This window comes from Elaeis guineensis, chromosome 1 (assembly GCF_000442705.2).
Source record: "Elaeis guineensis isolate ETL-2024a chromosome 1, EG11, whole genome shotgun sequence".
NCBI classification, from domain to species: Eukaryota; Viridiplantae; Streptophyta; class Magnoliopsida; order Arecales; family Arecaceae; genus Elaeis; species Elaeis guineensis.
This window is the reverse complement of record NC_025993.2, coordinates 111,238,950-111,259,874: the sequence shown is the minus strand read 5'-3', so window position 1 is coordinate 111,259,874 and position 20,925 is coordinate 111,238,950. Positions and strand designations below refer to the sequence as shown.

The 20,925-nt window shown below is 38.9% G+C and overlaps 1 protein-coding gene across 1 annotated transcript; it reads left to right on the top strand.

Annotated features, from left to right (window-relative positions):
• The first annotated feature begins 3,803 nt into the window (after positions 1-3,803).
• LOC105038529 (uncharacterized) lies at positions 3,804-18,630 on the top strand. Its single transcript, XM_010914365.4, has 12 exons — positions 3,804-4,064; positions 5,749-5,895; positions 6,025-6,139; positions 6,226-6,320; positions 6,575-6,678; positions 9,666-9,703; positions 11,973-12,208; positions 13,404-13,497; positions 13,604-13,794; positions 14,498-14,717; positions 17,509-17,676; positions 17,978-18,630. Exons 2-12 carry the CDS (start codon positions 5,752-5,754, stop codon positions 18,157-18,159), a joined length of 1,587 nt encoding a protein of 528 aa, XP_010912667.2. The 5' UTR covers positions 3,804-4,064; positions 5,749-5,751; the 3' UTR covers positions 18,160-18,630.
• The last annotated feature ends 2,295 nt before the right edge of the window (positions 18,631-20,925 follow it).

The window sequence follows — 20,925 nt, the reverse complement described above, 5'->3', positions numbered from 1 at the left end:
GTTGGGTAATTGAGACCCGACCCAGACCACTCGTTCGGGATTCCCCGTTATCGGGATGGGAATAAGATGTTCGATCGGTTCATCCTGTTCTTCCCCTTTCCGTTGGTCCAACTTGTCAACCGTCAGGGAGCTCTTCAATTCATCGCTTTGAGCGGAGATCTGGAAGCATCGTCGAGCGAGCTGTTGATCCCCGCGTATCTCTCCGACTTTGTTTTTGATCGGAAACCGAACCAGCAGATGATACGTCGAGACTATCGCCCTGAGGGCATTTAGTCTGAGCCTTCCAAGTATGGCGTTGTAGGTCGAAGGCACTTGGACGACTGCAAAGGTCAAGTGGACTGTGCTTTGTCATGGTTTGGTTCCAGCCGTCACGGGCAAAGTAACTTTCCCTTCCACCGTGACAGCATCTCCAGCGAAGCCTATCAGGGGTGTAGAGACCCTCTTGAGCCGGTCGGCCGACAGTCGCATTCGAAAGAAGGTCGAGTAAAACAAAATATTCGTCGAACTTCCATTATCTACAAAGATCCTTCTTACATCATAATTTACTATTGTTACCGAGACAACAACAGCATCGTCATGGAGAGTTTGGATACCCCAAACATCTTCATCCGTAAAAGTAATTACATCGTCTTTATGCAGCTTCTTTGTCGGCTCCCTTCCAGCAGTTGTCCCTGGGCCCAATCATTTGGAGATCATGTTGATGACCCCGACCGTAGGCTGGTTATTTGTTGCTTCTTCAGTCAGCTGGGGTCGTCGGTCGGTGACGGATCGAGTCGGTGAGTTCCTTCGGAATTTGTTGAGATACCCTCGGCGTATGAGGGCCTCAATCTCATCCTTGAGTTGGATGCACTGCTTGATGTTGTGGCCATGGCCCCGATGGAATCGACAGTACTTTCGTCGACCGAGGCCCTTTGCCTTCAAAGGTGGAGGCCGTCGCAGATATTCCTCCCCTTTGATCTCTATCAAAATCTACACACGAGGAGTAGAGAGAGAAGTATACGAGTCATACCTAGGACACGTCGGCCTCGGACTCCGCCGTCGAGGCGATCTCTGGTTCCGTTACTGGGGTGAGACCTGTTTGTCAGTCGGGGGCCTGCTAGGCTCGACAGGGTCCCGACCCTTCCTTCGCTTCTCCTTCGGGCCCTTGGCCTCAGTCAGGCGCCGATCAGAAGCTCCTTCGTCCGCGCGCATGTACTTGTACGCACGCTCTAGTAATTCGGCGTATGTCCGGGAGAGGATCTTGTCTAAAGAGTAGATAAATTGGGACCCCCTTAGCCCCCTCTTTATGGCTGAGATGGCCATGTCTTCATTGAGATCCCGGACCTCGAGCGTGACCGCGTTGAATCGCATCACGAAGTGTTGGAGCGTCTCATTTTCTCCCTGTTTGAGGGAAAAAAGGCTGTCCGAGGTTCGTGGTGGCTTCCGACTGGTGCTGAAGTGGACCACAAAAGAATGCTCAAACTGTCCAAAGGAGTGAATACTTCCTGGACGAAGGCCGGAGACCAGGCCCTGACAGCTTTGCGAAGTGTGGTGGGGAAGCCGATGCAAAGAAGGGCATCGATCGCCCCTTGGATCATCATGAGAGCCTTGTAGCTCTCCAGGTGGTCAACTGGGTCGGTGGAGCCGTCATAGGGCTCCACGTGGGGCATCTTGAACCGACTAGGAATCGGCTCGTCGAGGATGAGTCGGGAGAGAGGTTGGGCGGTCTGGAAGTCGACGTCGTTCGAGAATTTCTGTCCGTCCATCTGCAGCTGGGCAAGCCGACGGTCGATTTCTTCGAACCTGCGTTCGTAGTCGTTGGCCCGTCGGTGCTGAGAGACCCCGGGGGTGGAGTCTCCCGATGAATCCGAGAGGGAGGCGGACGGTGTTCGCGACCGCTTCTCCTTCCTTGCTCGCTCCAGCTGGGAGGGAGATGGCCGTCGGGACCGATGGGTATCAAGCCACGGCCGCCTCTCCTCCTCTCGGTGGGAGTGCTGTGACAGCTGCTCCCGAGGAGGAGACAGAGACCGACGCGGGGGTCGGCGGTTGCTCCTGGAGGGCATCGGGCGTGTCGCCGGTTGCTCCGTCGGCGAGTGCGGCAACCGGGTTGGTTATTGTTGGAGGCTCTTGACCGCGTCCGTCAGCACGGTCATCTGTCGTACGATCGCCGCGACCTGTACCTCCGTGGTCACCATAGGATGCGGAGAGCTAGGTTCCACCATGGAGGGTGGAGAAGGGGTTTCTTCCCGGCGGGAAGAGTGCCTCGCCGATCCGGTGGCCCTCGACTGCTGAGCTCTGGTTCTTGTCATCTCGAAAGGATGTTTCGAGTTCTGTGGGGGTCGTAATCCCTGTCGATCTCCCCTACTGGCACGCCAAAACCTGTTGCGGCCAATCCCCTCGTCACCTGATCGCCGGGAATGAGCGCCTGCAAAAGAAGTCCGCACTGACCGGAGGTAACTCCGGCGGGGATTCTCCGACGGTCAAGTCAGAGAGGAGACTAGGCAACAGTAGAAAAGAATCAAAGAGCTCAGCGAGAGAGGGAGGGAGCTGGAGAGGAAGAGTTCATGGGTTTTCGAAAAGAACCTCCTCCAGTATTGTTGCCTTCTCCGTTTTATAGTAGAGCGCGGCATGGCGCCGTCATTAATGGCGCAGACAATGGGAGAGTTGTCAAATCGTCGAAGACTGTCAGAGTCGCCGTGGGGCTGTCAAATTGCCGTGGGGCTGTCAAATCACTAGGGTTGACCCATGCCTTAGGTAGGATAATGCCCCAGGACGGCTACGCCGCATGTCGCACGTCGCTATCAGGACGGACAGTCTCCAACAGTCCTACGGCGTTTGCAGGAGTCGACCGACTGCATGTCGGCGTCTGGTTAAGAAATGTCGGATGAAAACCCAGGGACTCTCCGATGGTCAGTCGGGTGCATTGTGGGAGTCGGATATCGGGCTCCACAGTTCGGTCAGTCGAGAGCGGAGAGGGTCTGTCCAACCGACGTATATCCGATCGGTCGGAGTCGGCAGTCGTCGGTCGGTAGAGTCGGACGCTAGTCAGATAGGTCCGATGGTGAGTCGGTGTAAGGAAGATCGATCGGTATATCCCAACAATAAGCAATGCATTGTAGGCTGCTCTGATGCCAGTGTATCTCATATTTGTTTGGAAAGATAAGAAAGAGCTAAGAATAGACACCCTAGCAATTCAGCACCGACTCTTCAATGAAAGCCTGAGACCGGGCGCTGGTTGGCATGATAACCAATAAAAATTTGTCACGTTTTTACTTCAAATAAATTATCTCATATTCTCATGTAAAAATTTCATGCAACAAAGGTAGTGGAGTGTACAGGACTACCGCTCCCGTTTGTGGGTACGGTGGCCATGCAAAAAAGGAGAAGTAGGGACGCATGTATACTGTACATCGCGGCCATTCCGGGCCAGTCTAAATCCACTTGCCTTCAATCATCCAATGGCTGTCAATCCATTTCCTCATGGACGGACGGCTCTGATGACTCCAGCCATCCCAAAGCTTCCACCGAAGAGCCGCAACAGAGCGAAACACTAGCTTTTCAGATCATGACCTCCACAGCGAAGGCACGATAAAATATTCCTGCCACGTTTCGCCAGATTATTGGTTTCTTTTATCAGAGACCACTGAATTGTACGAATAACGTCGTGCCATATGGCATAAAGACGTTGGGTGTATTACTGTGTTCCGTGTCATTGTTCCCCCGAAAATATCCTCTATCGGTGATGGCGACTACCGAGAAGGGAAAACTCTATTAAATTATCTGTTAATACTCTCTCTTTCTTTAGAACTCCTCTCCCTCTGATCTTTCTCGCGCCGTCTTTGGATCGGGGCTTCGCGGTCGGAGGCGATGGCGCAACCGGCGGCACAGACGGCGACGGCGACTGCGACGGCGACGGCGACGGCGAGGCAAGGACGGCAGCAGCAGCAGCCGGGGTTCGGCCAGACGGTGACTGGGATCATCCGGATGGCGGTGTTCTGGTACTTCGCTATGAAGTTCTTCTCCCCAAGAAGCCATCCGATCCCTCCCACCTCATCTCCAATCTCTTCCAGAAGGGCGAGCCCTTGGTCAGTCCCTTCTCCGTTCCCTCTCCCCAAACCCTAGCTTTTTCGATGCGTTGCCCCCCGTCTCGTTCATTAGATCTGAGTTTTTGTCTGTTTTTTGTAGTAAATTTCATATTTTTCGTTTAGAATCTTTTTGAGTAATCTCATATTATTCAGTAGAAGTTGTTAGAAGGGTGAATCCTTCGAACGAACAGTTTTCAATCGCGCTGATTTTTCTAAAAATCAGATCTTTTATTATCTTAGAGTTGTATATAGCACAAGAAGAGCAGCATGCAATTACTGAATTCTCAAGTTTCTACTGAATTTGTTAATTTTTTATGGATTTGCTTGTTGTAAAAGATAAATTTATTGCTGTTCCCCCTTTCATTTTGTATGCTAACAAGAAGAAATATTTTTCTGAGATTTGTTATATATTGTGATTTCTCCTCTTCAACGATCGCTTAGGGCTTTTGCTTGTCTGGTCATTTTGTCCAATTATTGTTTTCCCTGCTATGTTGACTTCATGATATCATCTTGATGGGTCATTTTCCCGCGAATCTGATTGAAAGTGACTGAGACATGCTTTTGTCGGGGACTACTTGTTGACTTAGTTACTGTATTTGTGACTGGACTCTGGATTGAGTATTCTACTTGACTGTTAGTGTGCAATGATTTTGACTTTGGATAGTTGGAGCACCACTTATCACATGACATTAAGAACCTCAAAATCACATAATTCATGATTTTAGGCTGCATGATTTTTCTTCCATTATGCATAGCTCACATTTTGCCAATCTTAGGCTTCGTATGCCTGGAGTTCAAAAAGAGTAAAATCATATTGGGGAAAAGCTTGAGGTTCCTACAAAAAAAAATTGCAACACGGCAATGTGTCTTCTCATGATGAGGTGAAGTTGTTGATCTTGTGCCTGGGATAACCTAAAGGGTGGTACCTCCATTTTGCCTGGTACATTTAACACTAGCTAGCTCGTTTCATGAATATTGAGTGTCAATATCTCCTCTAGGAAGAAAAGAAAATAGGAAAAGAGACCTTTGCAAGTGGATAAAATCAATTTATAAATTTTATAACAACATATATTTGTTGTTTATCTTAAATAAGGTATATTCTAGTATCCAGTACAATTATCCACTAAAAGGATGCTTTAAAGTAACTATGTTGCATGGAAAAGAAGCTATGTACTCATGTAGCCCATCTAAGATTCTTAATCTTCCCAGAAACCAAAAAGGCTATACTAAATACAATATAAACTAATGGTATTCCCAATCAAAACCAAAATTGCTGGAAAATTCAAAAACATCAGGAGCTTCAATCCTAAAATTGCTTTCTTTGCTGGTTGTGAACTGTTTGGCGCAACTTGATTTTACATCGGACCAAAAACATTGGATATTTATTACATTTGAAACTTTGTTGTATCCCTTTTTAAATTCAAACGGCTTAATTCTTAAAGCTTATTGTGAAATAAATTGCATTTCATCATTTCCATTTACAGTGAAACAACAGAACATGTTTTGCATCTTGCTCCGTCACTTTGCAGAGACTTGGGTTCAACCATTATTTCTTTTGAGGAATACTATTGTCTTAATTTAACTTTGAAATGTGTGATATAGTACTGCTTTAGTATTAGTTGTGTGTTCTCTATTATTTTTCTGTGCATGAGTAAAAGTGGATTGGTGCTCTCCTCCTGTCCAGGACATGTGGCTATATCTTTCTGAACAGGAGAAGTTTAATGACTTCAGCAACGAGGATGCCCTTGTCTGGCATGAGGCGAACGTTCCATATGCAGTTTGGGGGCCAGCTAGTACTAGGTCTCATTCTTTAAAATATTATCCATCAGAGGTATCACTAAAGCTTATGCAGATCCGACACAGTTTTACTAAACTATGGGTGACAGTTGTCCACTTATCCATTCTTTTGTCCTTTGAGTCTATCTGACTCCTTGCATGATGGGTACTGTGTAACTTGTAGGCTGTGAAGCACAATGGGAGCCTGTATGCTCATGTTTTCTTTGCACGCTCAGGCTACCCTCCTGATCCTAGTGATCCTGAGTATGAGCCAAACTTTGCCTTTGGGAGGACAAATCGTAAGGATTTCGATATTTAATTATTAGTGATATGGATTTCTGTAAACATCTCAGTACACAAAATGTGCGCTTTGTTTCTCTTTTAGCTGTTGTGACGTTCTTGCCCAAGTCAAAAGCTGATAAAAGGAAGAGCTTGCTGGGAAATTCCAAGGGGCCTGAAGAGGAAGAACAGGCTGCTGAGGTTTGCTCTTCTCTTTATTTGACTGAACTGTAGGCTCCAAGTGGCTGTGAATGTTCATGTGAAACTTCCAATCTTTTAACTTTATTCCTAATAGTGTTATTATTATGTTTTTGGTAGATCCTTGCCTTTTTTCACTCTGTAAATTTCCATGCAAGGGTTATGATTTTAGCTCTTGGAAGAACATAATTGCCTTTGTCTCTTTACCTTTACGGCACCTGTGGTCTCACATAAATTCTTCTATGTGCTTGTTACAGTTGAAGGATGATACCTGGGTTGAAGCTAAGGATGAGGGTCCAGTAGAATGGGTTTCCTATTGGAAACCAAATATTACCATCAATCTCGTTGATGACTTTACACGGTATGTTTGTTCAAAACTTTGTCTCATTTTTCTGTTTTTAAAGTTTGTGAATCACCAAGAATGTGTTAGGATGTAAGTCGATGTAATGGCCTACATGCTATATACCATTTGTTAATGATGATGATGCTGTCAATCTAGAATTTTCTGAGCATAGTCTTTATATTTCTAAATTATTGGAAGATCCCCAAATAAACTAATTTCATATGTCGGATGCCAACCAAACTATCAGTTTGTGTCTTAATAACTCGATTATATACTATTCTTTAATTATTTGTAAATTTTGCAAAGTATTGATAAAATATTCGTGAAATATTGAATGTGATATCATCAGTTGTCATTTCTGTTAAATTTGGTGTTTATGTGATACTCTACGTGCTTTTCTCTTGTTACATGCAGCTGCCTTTGGACTTATCAATTATTTTAGATTTTTTTTTTTTTTTTGTGTTTTGAAATTATCAAAATTTATTAATTTTCTTGACATCTTTTTGAAATCTTGACAAATTTTATGCATTTCCTTGAGGTATGGATATCTGGGTGAGCTGTGTAAAGACCTAGGTGGAACGCCTTTGCAGTGACTCTCATAGAGATCTAGGTGGAACGTGGAAGTTGCCATGCAGTCATTAGAAGTTAAAATTATTAAAGCTATATACATTTTGTAATTTAATTTCACATATAGATTTCGATCAAGTAACTTCCAGATAAGAGGAATAGGGGATGTGCTTAGTTGATGATCAGGATATATGAGGATAAATAGACTCACTTTTACTGAATGTGCTTCTTTTGCTTCTCTTTCAAAGCATTATTTGGAGAAAATTCAAATTTATTGAGTTAATGTCCAGTTGTGGGTCATCAAAAAATGACAGCTTAATCACTAGCTGGTCTTTTGAGATCGTGAAGCACTTGTATAGGTGCCAGCCTGGACACTAAGGCAGACACCTGTTTTCAGTGTTTCACAGCCATGGTCACAATAATTGGATTTGGAGGTCCAACTGACTGACTTGGTGAAAAAAGACAAAGGATATATGGAACACAAAGGAGGAAAAAATTAACTGCATTATATATTGAATCAAATTTTAAATGTAGAAAATTTTGAAAATTATTATTTGTCATGGTGTTAAGTATGCATACTCTTCATTTGAACTCCAAGATACAATAACATGATATTTTACAAAGTTATTTTTAATTGCTACATCCTTATCCTAACTTTAGAAACAATGAGGATCTACTATTAATGTCACTATGTTGTGCCAAACTCATTGCTAAGACTCTGATTCTCCTCCGTTCTCTAAATTTTGCAGATAGAACTTTATAAGTACTCAGAAATCTTACATGTATTTAACTTGTGGCTGTGCATCCAACACAAATTTTTTGAAGTGCATGCAAGAATTCAGGAACAAAACCCCTCTTGTGACTTGTGAAAACAGCAGGCGCCTAACTGATATGGCTACCAAAGCACATAAGCAGGCTGGTAGGTGCCCAGGTATCCGCCTTTGACAATGCTGGCAAATACGCACAACCATGCATACATGTTTCATGTGTTTTTGGTGCTGCTAGCAGAAAGGCACATGTGATGCATGTCACAAAATATAATAAAGATAATGCAAGTGTAAACCATTTTAATTATTTTATTTTATTACTTTTTAAATATGATAAACTGTATCGTGAATTTTGAAACAGAAACTTAAAAATTTGGATAGAATTTGAAAAGGTCATGCAGCATTCAAAAAGCTCTTCTAAATTATCCCAATGCATGTCATGATAGATCAGAAATTAATCTCATTAAATATCAAAATTCCAGCCCTCGGGTTTTGTATTTGTGTCAATTTCAGTCTTTAAAATTTAAACCATACCATAGAAGATTATGCAGTCCCCTGTCAGTTTACTTTTTAATTCATTTTAAATATCCTTCCATATCCCATTTCCAATCATCCAATTTCCTTATTCTTGGTTCTTAATTCACCCAACTGGCTAATTCTTTCTTTTTTTAGTAAATGTATGGTTTTGAAAGAGGATTTTGATTATGTTGTGATTCTTCGAAGAAAGTTTACCAAATTAGGAAGGAGATGGAAACTATGAGAGAGTGAAGGCTGTATATATGATGAGATTTAAGACATTTAGATTAGGGAAAAGATGTGAAAGATTGGGGATTGAGTATTGTAATTATGGAGGCAAAAGTATTTCGAGAAAAAAGTTCAAGGATGTTCCAGGAATCTGACTGATGGAATTGTCAGGGAATATTTGAAAATCCAGAACTCCCTTTTTATAATATTAGTAAAGACTTTATTTTTTCTCAAGAATTTAACTTCAATTTTCATGTTTGATGTCCATCAAGTTCAAAGTTGAAGGCTCTACCTAGTTGTTTGGGATTAGAGTATCAGAATGACTGAATTCTTTGTATTCAATAGGAATATTCTGTTGCTGTTCATTAGTTATATATTTGATGGCTAACGGACTTGCAGACTATATTGAAGACTGTAATACCTCTCATATTGCTATTCTGAACCAAGCAGTATTGTATCTCTGGCAGTTTGGCCCCAACAAAATGCTCACTTCAATGCTTGATGTATAGTTCTCTTTAGCTTGCAACATTTTGTGATGATCGGGAGATGAGGCTATGCAGCTTTTGTGTTTAAGATGTGCTCAGGTTTCATAGTTTGGAACAAATATTATATCAATCATATCAACAAATAAGAATCTGCCATTTGTGATGCAAGAATCATTTAATTTGACCCGAAGTCACAGCATAAAAAATAATGGACACTCATTGTTCAGTTTTATTGTATTACTTTTTCTTAAAAAGGCTTTGCTTCACAAATGGTTGATTTGCAGCATGATGTATGCAGATCATTGCTCTTGCTTTATGTTAAATTCTGTTATGCTTGATAGACATCTGATATCTTCAATCTCCTCTGGACTGCCAGTTCCCCTCATTTTTATGAGCCTTTTAAGGCCAGCTAATTTCTTTATTTTCTCTTCTTTGTTTGCAGATACCCTCAAAACAATATTCCTCAAAACATTGCTGGCTGTATCCGGACACTCACACTTTATTCAATTAATTGATACCTGAGAGCATTTGTCTACACCATGTTGACCATAGTTTGGCAGCAATAACATGCAGAATTATTTCTTATTATCTATTTTTTTTTTCAATTTTATCTCGAGATTAATGTTATTTGTAATAATCAATGGGTACTGTCTATCATTTCTTGTCTTCGTTGTACCTCGAGTTTTAGAATTTTCAACTGCCATGTTCCTACTCCCTCTTTAAAAGTCCACATTTTTTTTAAAATATATATATAAGCAGCATTCTGTCTAATTGCCAACTTAAAAATATTAGCATCAAGTCCTGCAGGCATGTTCAGGAACATGTCTCTCTATTATCTAAAATGGAAATGTTTCACATGTCTTCACTATGATATTAATGTGATGGAATGATTTTTAAATTAATCACTTTTAGGGGGCAATTTCTTGTTCATTCATATACTCATTTTCAAAATTTTTACCAAAAATATGTTGCATGTATTATATAGATTTCTTTTGGTAAATGGTATTTAGACATTTAGTTGCCATTTCTCCTCAGAATTTCTGTTTAGCATTGTTTTGTTCTGTTATCATCTGATGCTACATAATCGGGAAACTATATATATATATATATATATATATATATATATATATCAAGTGAGCTTTCTAAAAATTACAGTGCGAAGGGGCAATGGCTTAAATTTGATCTTTGTTTCCTTTGACTGTGAAACACAAAAAAGGGAACCAAAATGACCTTTCTAAATGAACAGCCTCTGGTTATTCCTCATGCCTCTGTATCTTACTCATGCTTACATGCTTTTCCCCATCACTTGTTTAAGATAAAAGACAACTGCTACACCTTCCCATTGTAAAGTCATAATGGGTCATAGAGATAATTTCCGCCAATCTTTGTTCTAGTAACAACTGCTCCTTTTCTTGGTCCTTTTGATGTGTTTTTGCAATTTAGTGGAGATGGCTGAATGCAGTGGTCTCTCTCCCAGACAAGGTGTTATCTCCATGGTTTCTGCTGATAAAGAAATTTTGGTCCCCAAAGGGATCCATTTAATTATTTCTTTTATTTCTCCTATGCCTTTGAGATTTCTACAAGCATGCATTTGTCTTACAATATTTTGTTTTTCTTTTCCTTCTTTGCTTGGACCAAATGATAAGTATGTGATGCCCATACTTGTTCATGAGTTTTGATGCATATTGACTTTTCATAATGAGTAACGCACCATGCTGTTGGTGTTAAACGATGTTCATCTTGTTTAAGTTTGAAGGAAAAAATGCTAAGCAGGTATTTTAGTGGGGTGAAGTAGGTTAGATGATTTGCTTAAAAGTGGTAACTATAGTTCTTGACTGTAAAGTGCTGGTGCTTAATTAAGCTCAACTCTGATGATTTGTCTTTTAGCAGGGTCACCAATGATCTCCAAGTTCCTTTCAGATTTTAGATCTATTCCCCTCAAACTTACTCAAGATACAATGTTGTGTCTTTTGCTGATTAAGCCTGAGAGGGAATGACTTTTCAACGATGAAATCTTTGAAAATAGTCAGCAGTGCTGACATGTCATGAAGAAAGACTGATTTACTTTGGTGCCTTGGCTAAAGAAAAGCATTGCTAAAGCGGAATCAGGAATCATATCTTCCCTTCAAGGTTGTGGATCTGTTAGAGGAAGCTTTGAGATGATGCATGATTGTGGTGCTTTGTTTTAGCAAGTATTGCTCTGCACACCTTTGAAAATAGAGGGTCTTCTGATTGCAAATTGTGTTTGGGAGGACCCTTCAGTTTGCTACTTGGTTCATTGGATGTAGCACTTAGCTGCTGCTCCTCAGTTTCCACTTAACCTTCTTAGTATTATTCTTTATTCCTTTTCTTCTCCTTTACACCCTTCTCTTTTATTGTCCTCCAGCACCTTGCCATTAGTCTGGGTTAAAATGGATTAGCATTGTCAAAATAAGAAAAGGTCATCCTGGAATTAGCCTCTTTTTCAGGATTCAACGTTGCTTTCTATGGTTCTTGTATCTTCCTTCAATATCAACAAAATTTTACACCTTATCAACAAAAAAAAAAAAAAAAGGAAAAGGAATGCCTTCAATTTGACACTTTTAAAAAAAAATAACAATAAAGTTACTTGCTTTTGTTTTCTGCTAGATAATTTTTTTTGGAAATGTTCTCTGCCTATGCCAAGTTACAAAATGAATTACAAAGTAGGCTTACACATGCACATATATTACACATGGTAGAATTCAATTCCTTGACATTAGTTCTGCAGATCTGAATGTAGACCCTGCTACTGGGAACTACTACCCCACAACCTTCTTCAATGAATTCTGGCTTTTGAGGGATAAATTGATACCACTTAATGACACTGTGAAGGAGTTGCCCCTTAATCTGGAATTGGGTCCCATTAGCACAACTAAGTGGCAGTTGTTTTTACAGATTGAGCAGTCATTCCAGGTTCACCGTAGTTATGGAAGTATGCTTGAAGGCGAGGCTGACGAACTCAAGGTAAAAGTATATGAGATTGACATTGCTAACGTCTAAAAACCAAACTTCTGTGATTTTTTTAATTTGTAAAATATGGAGCAAAAAATTGATCAATCTTTATTTTTGGGAGAACCTATATTCTTTTAGTCAAAATTACAATGAGTTCATGACCTTTTTTTAAACTTTCCCTGCATAATAGGTGGTTGAGCAGTTGGTATACCATTCATTAATCTGATTGGCTGTAAGGATTTCTGATATACCCCATATTCTCTTTGATACCAAGAAGCTTTATCCTGCAAACAAAACACAGTTATCATGGAGATTTCATCAAATTCTATTATATGAATCTGTAAGATTATGCGGTCCCTTCAGGTGTTCACCTTTTGTCCCCATTTTTATGCTGCACTATAATGCCTAATTAATTTCTTTCTAACTATAGTTTAATCACCAAGTGCTAGTTTTGATGGTATCACCCCTTGCCACTAGGGCAAGGGGGATGAGGCTTTGATCCTGGTTGGAGTTAGCCCCTTGAGGGTAGCATGAGTATAGGGTAATAATAATGGGGATTAACCCCGCCTAATATCAAAAGAAAGTTCAATTTAAGGTCCGCAATCTCGGTGTCAGCATATTGACACTTGATATGCACCCCTCCCCCACCATTTTGAGTATCCATTCGGTGCTGGTATGATATGATATGCCTAGCATAGAGTGGTATGCACCAGTATTGCAAACCTTGGACTTTAATTGGATCATTTAATTGTTGATATGTATGACAGTTTATATATCAAAAGATTGATGGCTAGTATGGTACTCGAATTGCTCAAAATAGTACCTGAGATTAAGTTACCTAACACATAAGTCTAGGCTTACTCCTGTTAAGTGAGGTGAAAGAATAAAGAGTGCAGGTTTAACTTGTACAGAGTAATGGAGCAAGTATAGACATAAGGTAAATCTGAATTTCACAAATTTTATTAGTTTACGTAAATTGCCTAAAGGTTAACTGATATCTTGTCTTGCTACACAATTTTAGTAAATGGTGTTGATTAGCATATGTTCATTTTCCTGAAGCCAATGAATTTTGCAGCACTTTCTGTCCTGCCCTTTTAATTCCCACTGGCTATTTTTTTCTGCTATATTTGTATACTTATGTCTTCATATATGATTTACTTGGTGTTTGGTATCTGATGTCAACCTTTTTTCCCTTTCTTAACCACAGAGGGTATTCTTGGAAGGAAATCCGTACCTGCTGGTGGTAACGATGGCTGTATCTGTACTGCATTCTGTGTTTGATTTCTTGGCTTTCAAGAATGGTGTGTTAGGATGACTTTTCAGTTTGGACTTAAATTATCGTTATGGTTATTTTTAAAATATTATCAAGTTTGGATGCAACATGCTAATTACTTTTGTTCTTTGCAGATATTCAGTTTTGGAATAAAAACAAGTCTATGGAAGGATTATCTGCAAAATCAGTTGTTGTGAACTTTATTTGTCAGCTGATTGTTTTCCTTTACCTCCTTGATAATGATACTTCATGGATGATCCTTGCTAGTTCTGGAATTGGTGTCTGCATTGAGTTTTGGAAAATTGGGAAAGCCATGCATATTGAGGTAAGTTCTGTATGTGTTATCTCGAAGAAAGGCAAATTTAAAGTTGACCATGAAATGTTTTAAAGAAGTTTGTAAACGTACATGCCTGTTCAGTTTTTGTTAATATTCAATTAACTTGAAAGTTGATTTTCATTTAGAAAGCCAGTCTATGGGTTCAATTTGGCTAAGTTACTTGATGATTCCAATTCTTTTAAAGATTGAATGTGCACATGGTGCAAACTGCAAAATGTTCAGTGAAAGCGCCAAAATGAGCCAACTTGGCCAAGTTATTAGGTTTTTTTAACAAGTTTTGAAATTTGATCCGGTATATTGTCCTGGGATCAGGAGGAAAAAGTTGTTGATCAGGATGCCTGTCATCGATACATACAACAGATATTGTTAACTGTTTTTTATTTATATGTTTTAATAGCATCATTATTTTTTAAAAAAAAAATTACTTTAATATGTTTTGACGACTTATAGTTTTAGATATCTTCTTCTCAGTCCTTCATTACTGAATACTTCTGCATTGCTTTCAAAGTTTGATAATTTTTGTCAACTTTTCTGGATGTTTGATATACTAATTCTAGAGCCATTTGGTTTCAGACCATTTTAACATCCAACCTAGCTAAAACCTTGAAGGTGTCTTTGTCATCTTGCTTTCTAATTCTAAGATGCTTGTGCATGAGATTTCATCATCAGTTTCATTAACATTTTCCATCAGATTGACAGAAGTGGAAGGATTCCAATGCTGAAATTCCGAGACCGTGAATCATATGCAAAGAACAAAACTAAGGAGTATGATGATCTTGCAATGAAGTATCTATCATATGTTCTTTTCTTTCTTGTGGCTTGCTTCTCTGTCTATTCTCTCATATATGAGCGGCACAAAAGCTGGTACTCTTGGATACTTTCTTCTCTCACTAGCTGCGTGTACATGTTTGGTAAGTGTTCCCCCACTTTTATGATAAGTAGGACACAAGTGCAGTGCATTTATATATGGCATGCAAATATTCTAGCACCAATATTATGGTTGTTTCTTGTTGATGACATAAATTTTCATTATCAGTGAGAGACATGCAATTCTTAAAGCAAGCAAATTGTAGCCTGGTTATGTCAATGTTAGATATTATATCATTTTCATAAGAGCATCACTTTTATTCAGATTGTTATAAATGGCCTAACATCCGGACATTGTTTCATTATGTTAATATGACTTGTATATATGTTTATTATTTTGAAATGCATTATGTAACCAACTTGACCTGAAAGTTTACTGTCCTTTTGGGTTTGCTTATAATTAGGGCTGCCAAATGAGTAAGCTGTTTATGAGCCAGCTCATGTTCAGGTTGGAATTCAGCTCAATCTCGGCTCACTCAAGCTTGAGCTAGTTTTTCGAGCTCGAACTTAAACAAGCTGCGCTTGAGTTGGGCTTAGCTTGCTTGTTTTCAGCTTGCAAGTCTACTCATTTAAGGTATTGCATATAATATATTATAAATATTATGTATGTATTATATTTATAGGTTTATAGGAAATAAATAATCAGCCTTTATATTTTAATCCAATGGCTAAATAATAAAGTTGTTCAGCCATTGGATTAAAATCCCATGGCTCCTATGGGTAGAGTGAATAGCAGTTATTATGAAAACCCAAGGACCTAAACTATGGCCGAAAATGGTTTAGATATTATCCAATCACATCCATTTCCATGTCCAATTCGGATCGGATTAGGATGGAAATTTTCTAAATCCAGTCGGATCTGGATCCAGATCAGGATACATATTTAGTAATGTTGATCTAGATCTTTTCAGTATCCAGATATCCTGTAAAAAAATTATCTAAATACACCTTTATCAAAGGGTCGAATCGGTGTTCTTGCACTAAGTTACCAACTGTGTAGCCACTAAGATAGCATTCATTTCTTCTCGGTATTGATGTTTTATTATACTTCTCAAACTTGTTCACATCATAAAAACAACATTATGTCATTTATTATTTTTTTTAAAAATCAAACCTTTTTTATGATGATAAAAATGAAATATTTCAATTTTTCTTTAAGATATTTTCAAAACTTTGTGGTTTAAAACATTTAAAAGTATGAATACATATAGCATTTTTTTTACATATAGTTTTTCTTAGAAGTTCTCTGTAGAATCAATTCTTGATTTTTTTTTAAAAATTTGATATATTTCTGTTTTAGAAAATATAAATTTAATATATTTTTAATACAATTTCAATCGGACCAATGATCCAGATGCTTGTCAGGGTCGGTTTTTATGCAAGTTGGATAACTATTATTTAGAAACTTACCTAGTTGTGCATTGTGTGCGATCTTGATATTGGATTTCGTACCCATCCTTTATGAATATATCGTTCATATTCATTTTTACTATTGAAATCCGCTTCAATTCCAATCTATATCTGAATAACATCCACTTTATATATGTATTCAAATAGAGAAAATGTGGATATAATTAATATCCGACTTGTATTTATATTCATTTAGAACAAATATGGATGTGGTTAATATCCAATTTGTTTTCAGCCCGATTCTAAAAACTTCCCTTTCTCCCCCATGGCCACGATCTACTTTCCCTTTCTTTGGCTCCCATCATGGTGTTCACCTAGGCGCCCATTGACCCGCCCACCCACCGCTAGCCTCCCTCGATGTTTCCACGTTATTTGCCCACTCGCCATCACTGGCTTCTCCTCTCGATCCCTCCATGGCATCCGCCCACGTACCATCACCAGCCATCCACCATCTTCTCTTGATCAACAACATTGTCCATTGACTCTCCTGTTTCTCCTATTTTCCTTCCTCTTCTCCTACCCCTATGACACAAGTGGTGATGGGAATGGAAGTTGGTGATGACAAGACAGCAACCTCTCTTCAATCCCCTCCCGGGGTCCCTCCAAGCTTGTGTTCTACATAGCATCATCCTCTCCCTTTCTTCCTAGATTTGGCAATCTCTTCCCATCTAGGTTTTCATTGACACAAAAGGGGGATTAAATTTCAAGGTAAGTGAGCTGAGCTCAAGTTGGCCCGATTACATATGTGTTGAGCATGAGCTAGGGTTTCTCAGCTCAACTCAAGTTTGAGCTGATCCATTTTAATTCTGAGCTGAGCTCAAACAACACTTAGCTCATTTGTGTTCGGCTCGTTCCAACCCCTACTTATTGTTGATCCCTCTCTAGCCTTAAGTCCCTAACAAAATTTTGGCTGTCTAAGATATTTCCAACTCATGTTTGCTGTATGTCTGCTGCATGTCTCTATCATTATGTTCGTCTATAATCCCTCTCTAGCCTTTGAGTCAATAAATTTTGGCTTTTATAATTCTAACATGTTTCTACCTCATATTTGTTGTATTTTTACTGTATATGTCCATAGTTATGTTCATCTACACTCTATATTACATTTTGATTTGTTTCCCCTTAGCTTTTTGATAAAGAGTTCTCTTTTTCATCTTCTTTGAGTAAAGGTCTCTATGATTACTTAATTTTAGGTTTCACTTGTTTATAAAATGCTGGAAGGAGAGTTGTTTTGATCCATAAGTATTTAAAAATTTTGAGTTGACCTGAATAATAATCTTGTGTCAGTGTTTTTTATGGTTTCAATATTGAAGTACTCTGAACATTTTCCTCTCTCTTGGGAGATCTAGAATTTACCATTGAGCTAGTTGATTGTCAATCTGCTTCTCTTGTATAATTAATTCTCTTTTTCCATATTGTCTGCAGGTTTTATTATGATGTGCCCCCAGCTGTTCATAAACTACAAACTCAAGTCTGTAGCTCATTTGCCCTGGAGACAGATGACCTACAAATTTCTCAACACTATCATTGATGACCTTTTTGCATTTGTCATCAAAATGCCAATGCTGCATCGGCTGTCAGTTTTCCGAGATGGTGGGTTTGCTATAAGATTTCATACTTAATTGAATTAAGAATTGTTTAATTACAATTTTCTGATAACTCTTTGATTTAAGTGTTACTGCAACATTGCACTTGGATCCAGAGTATCTACTGTTCCAGATTGCCTCTTGACTCTCTACTATCCTTGACTTTTGGGACGGGCTTCCCAACCTAGGTTTTTATTGGGATCTTTTGCCTCAAAGCATCTCTCGGATGCTGTTTTCAGAATTCCTTCACCTAATCTATATGTTCTCCTTGATTTTCTATTTACCTAATTTATTTTGTGTGTTGGCAGATGTTATTTTCTTAATATATCTATACCAGAGGTGGATATATCCAGTAGACAAGAAACGTGTAAATGAGTTTGGCTTTGGAGGTGAAGATGAAGACCAAAGCAATCAGAGCCTGGTTGCCAATGATGTGACCGCAGCTCAGGATGGTGATGCCAGGACTGATGGCGATAAGAAGACCAATTGAGCTTGAAGGTTCATATCACAGTAGTTGCCATGGTATTGCCAGTTTAAAAATGGTTCCAGTTCTTTTGCTGTGGGATATAAATTATCCCCACATCTTGGGTTGATCTTCCCAGCTGCATGGCAAAATTTTTAATGGCCAATCTGGCCGAACGATTAAGGCAACGATGCTGACCATTTGATGTTGCATTCCTTTACATGCTTTTTAACATAGCTTGAGACAAGGGTTAATGGATATACATTTAGAGTTCATAAACATTTCTCTGAATGTAATGATTAAGAATCGTATCAGTAGCTTAGAGATCAACTCTTCCCAATGCGTTGGCATGTGTGACAGCCAGTGTTTTCTTCTTTGCAAGTAAGGTTTGTTGTGTTGTAACTTGGCCTTTTCGAAGATGCGTTCGGTAGAGGATTAAAGTACGAGAGATTTTAACGTTATCACAAAGCTAATGCTTGGAATTGTTTATTCTCTGAATGACGTGGTTTGATTGGTGATAGCTTGCTTGTCTTTGAGTTGTTTATTCCTTAAACCCTCATTGCATTGTGGTAAAAATATTTTGATCGTTTTGGTGATCATTTACTACTCATGCCCGTGTGTTAAAACTCAAATGTGAAGGTTGCTCTTTTTCTTTGCTGCTCTTTTGCTTTTGGCAGATTGAAATTTTTGATTCTGTTTTCTGGATCCTCCTCTCTCCGGTCGCAGAGAAAGATCTATTGGCAGGTTGAAAGTTTAATTTTTTTTTTTTTTCTTGGATCCACCCCTCTCCAGTCGCCGATACTGCCTGTAGAGAAGGATCGATGGAAGATTATGTCCTAACTATGTTGTCCTTATTCATTACAGAATCTTGTGGATATTAACATATGCCCTTTCAAGATCTAGATCTTGGTGTGCGCAGTCTGGCCATGAGTTCCAGAAGCTTTCACATTATAAAATTAGATTTAATTAAAAATAGAATTTGCATCAGTCTCCACCAATAGCGTGCTTTCCATCTAACCAAAAAAATATTAGCATATGTATCTTTCCACATAGCAGTAACAAAAGCAGCACAGCAGTAAAAGGTAGTTGCTTGCACATCAAGCAGCCTTCTTGTGTGCATTTCAAGCAACTGGTCATCCAAGATTTTAGCTTCACGTCTCTGGTGGGTCATGAGGGTACCGGAACCTTAACATGGTGTAATCTTAGAGCTGCAAGCAAACCTGTCTTAAACTTTAAACTTTATGATTCAAGCGCCTTTCGGATTTAGACTTTGACTATTATCTACCAAGTTCGGTTAATACTGCTCTTCTTAATCGACGTGTTGGAAAATTCTATATTTGAACTTATATACGTCATGCATGCATACAAGTACATCAATATACGTGCGTGCATGCATTAGAGGAATGACAATTTTTTTGAGGTGTCATTCCCTGGACACTGCACCTAAAGGGTGCCCTAAATTTCCACCGTGAATCCAAGGGATTCCGTGGATGCCATGCCACCATCGAGTCCGAAACTTTTGCGGTACTTGTTTCGGACATACGCCAAGGACACGAGGTATCGTAACAGAGTTTGAAGGTTCCGAGGGTATGAGAGCTGGGTGGTTGGTACTCTTCGGCTGAGCCGAGAAGGGTGAGAGCCGAACGGAGCTTCGGTAGGAGTCTCAAGCCGGCTAAGCTGGGGTGGGACCCACTGCTTCAGGTCGCAGCATCCCCAGAAGCGCTGCGGTATGCTGTCGGCTTTATGGTCAAAGTGACAGTTGGAGACAGCTGTCAAAAGCAAAATTAAAAATCTTTTAATTAGTTGTTTGCAAAAAGATCTCTCATTAGTAAAAGGAATAACAATAGACCAGCTTATTACGGAATGGTAATAGAATGATATAGAAAGCGAAATGTTCATATCTTTGGGTATATTTATTTTATCATCAAAATTAAAATTAAAATTAAAATTATTTTGAATACTAAAAATAGTATAATTAAATTTTGAAAGTTTTAATATTTTTATTTTTATTTTAAAATTAAAATAAAAATTAAATTTTTTAATCAAATAATTAGAATGAAACTCAATTATCCTTATGTTCATTTAAAAATCCAATTTCTTCAAATCAAACATGCCCTATATCTTCATCAGACTAGATGTGATATGATGTAGTTCCAAAAAAAACTATCTGAAAATTTCAAATAAAAAAATAAAAAATTTGAATAATTTTTATCATTTTTATTTATTTTTATTTTTAAAATTGGAGGGGCTGGTCAAATTTCTGTAACCCTATATTTATTTTGTTTCTCGAGGGCTCACTGTGACTGGAATTGAAGCTTCGCTCGTCGTCCAAGCGGCTGGAAATGTTCCATCGGAATAGATGCTCAATAGGTTTCTTGCAAAAAAATTTGCTTTTAATTTTCTTTCGACAATTCTTTTGTGGCCCAAAAAATTTTGCCGACACATTTCTTGATACCTGGGCAGCTAGCTGCTGACCTTCTAAATTTTATAGGGCACATAAATTGATGATCAAAGCAAGTTCATCTCCATTTAACTATATCTCATGGAGGGATGGTAGCTTCCATTACTATTGTTTTAGGAACACCATATTACTTTTCTGGTTACAATTAATCTTTGGCCATATGTGATAGAAAGTGGAGAGATTTAAATGGGATAAAAATGAGTGCAGAATATTAAAATTTTTTATAAGATGGGCTTTTATTAGTTATGGACTAATTTTTTATTTTGATTTATTGTGAAAAAAAATCTTTGTACACCGCACGTGGTATAGAAAAAATGCACCATCTTATCTGA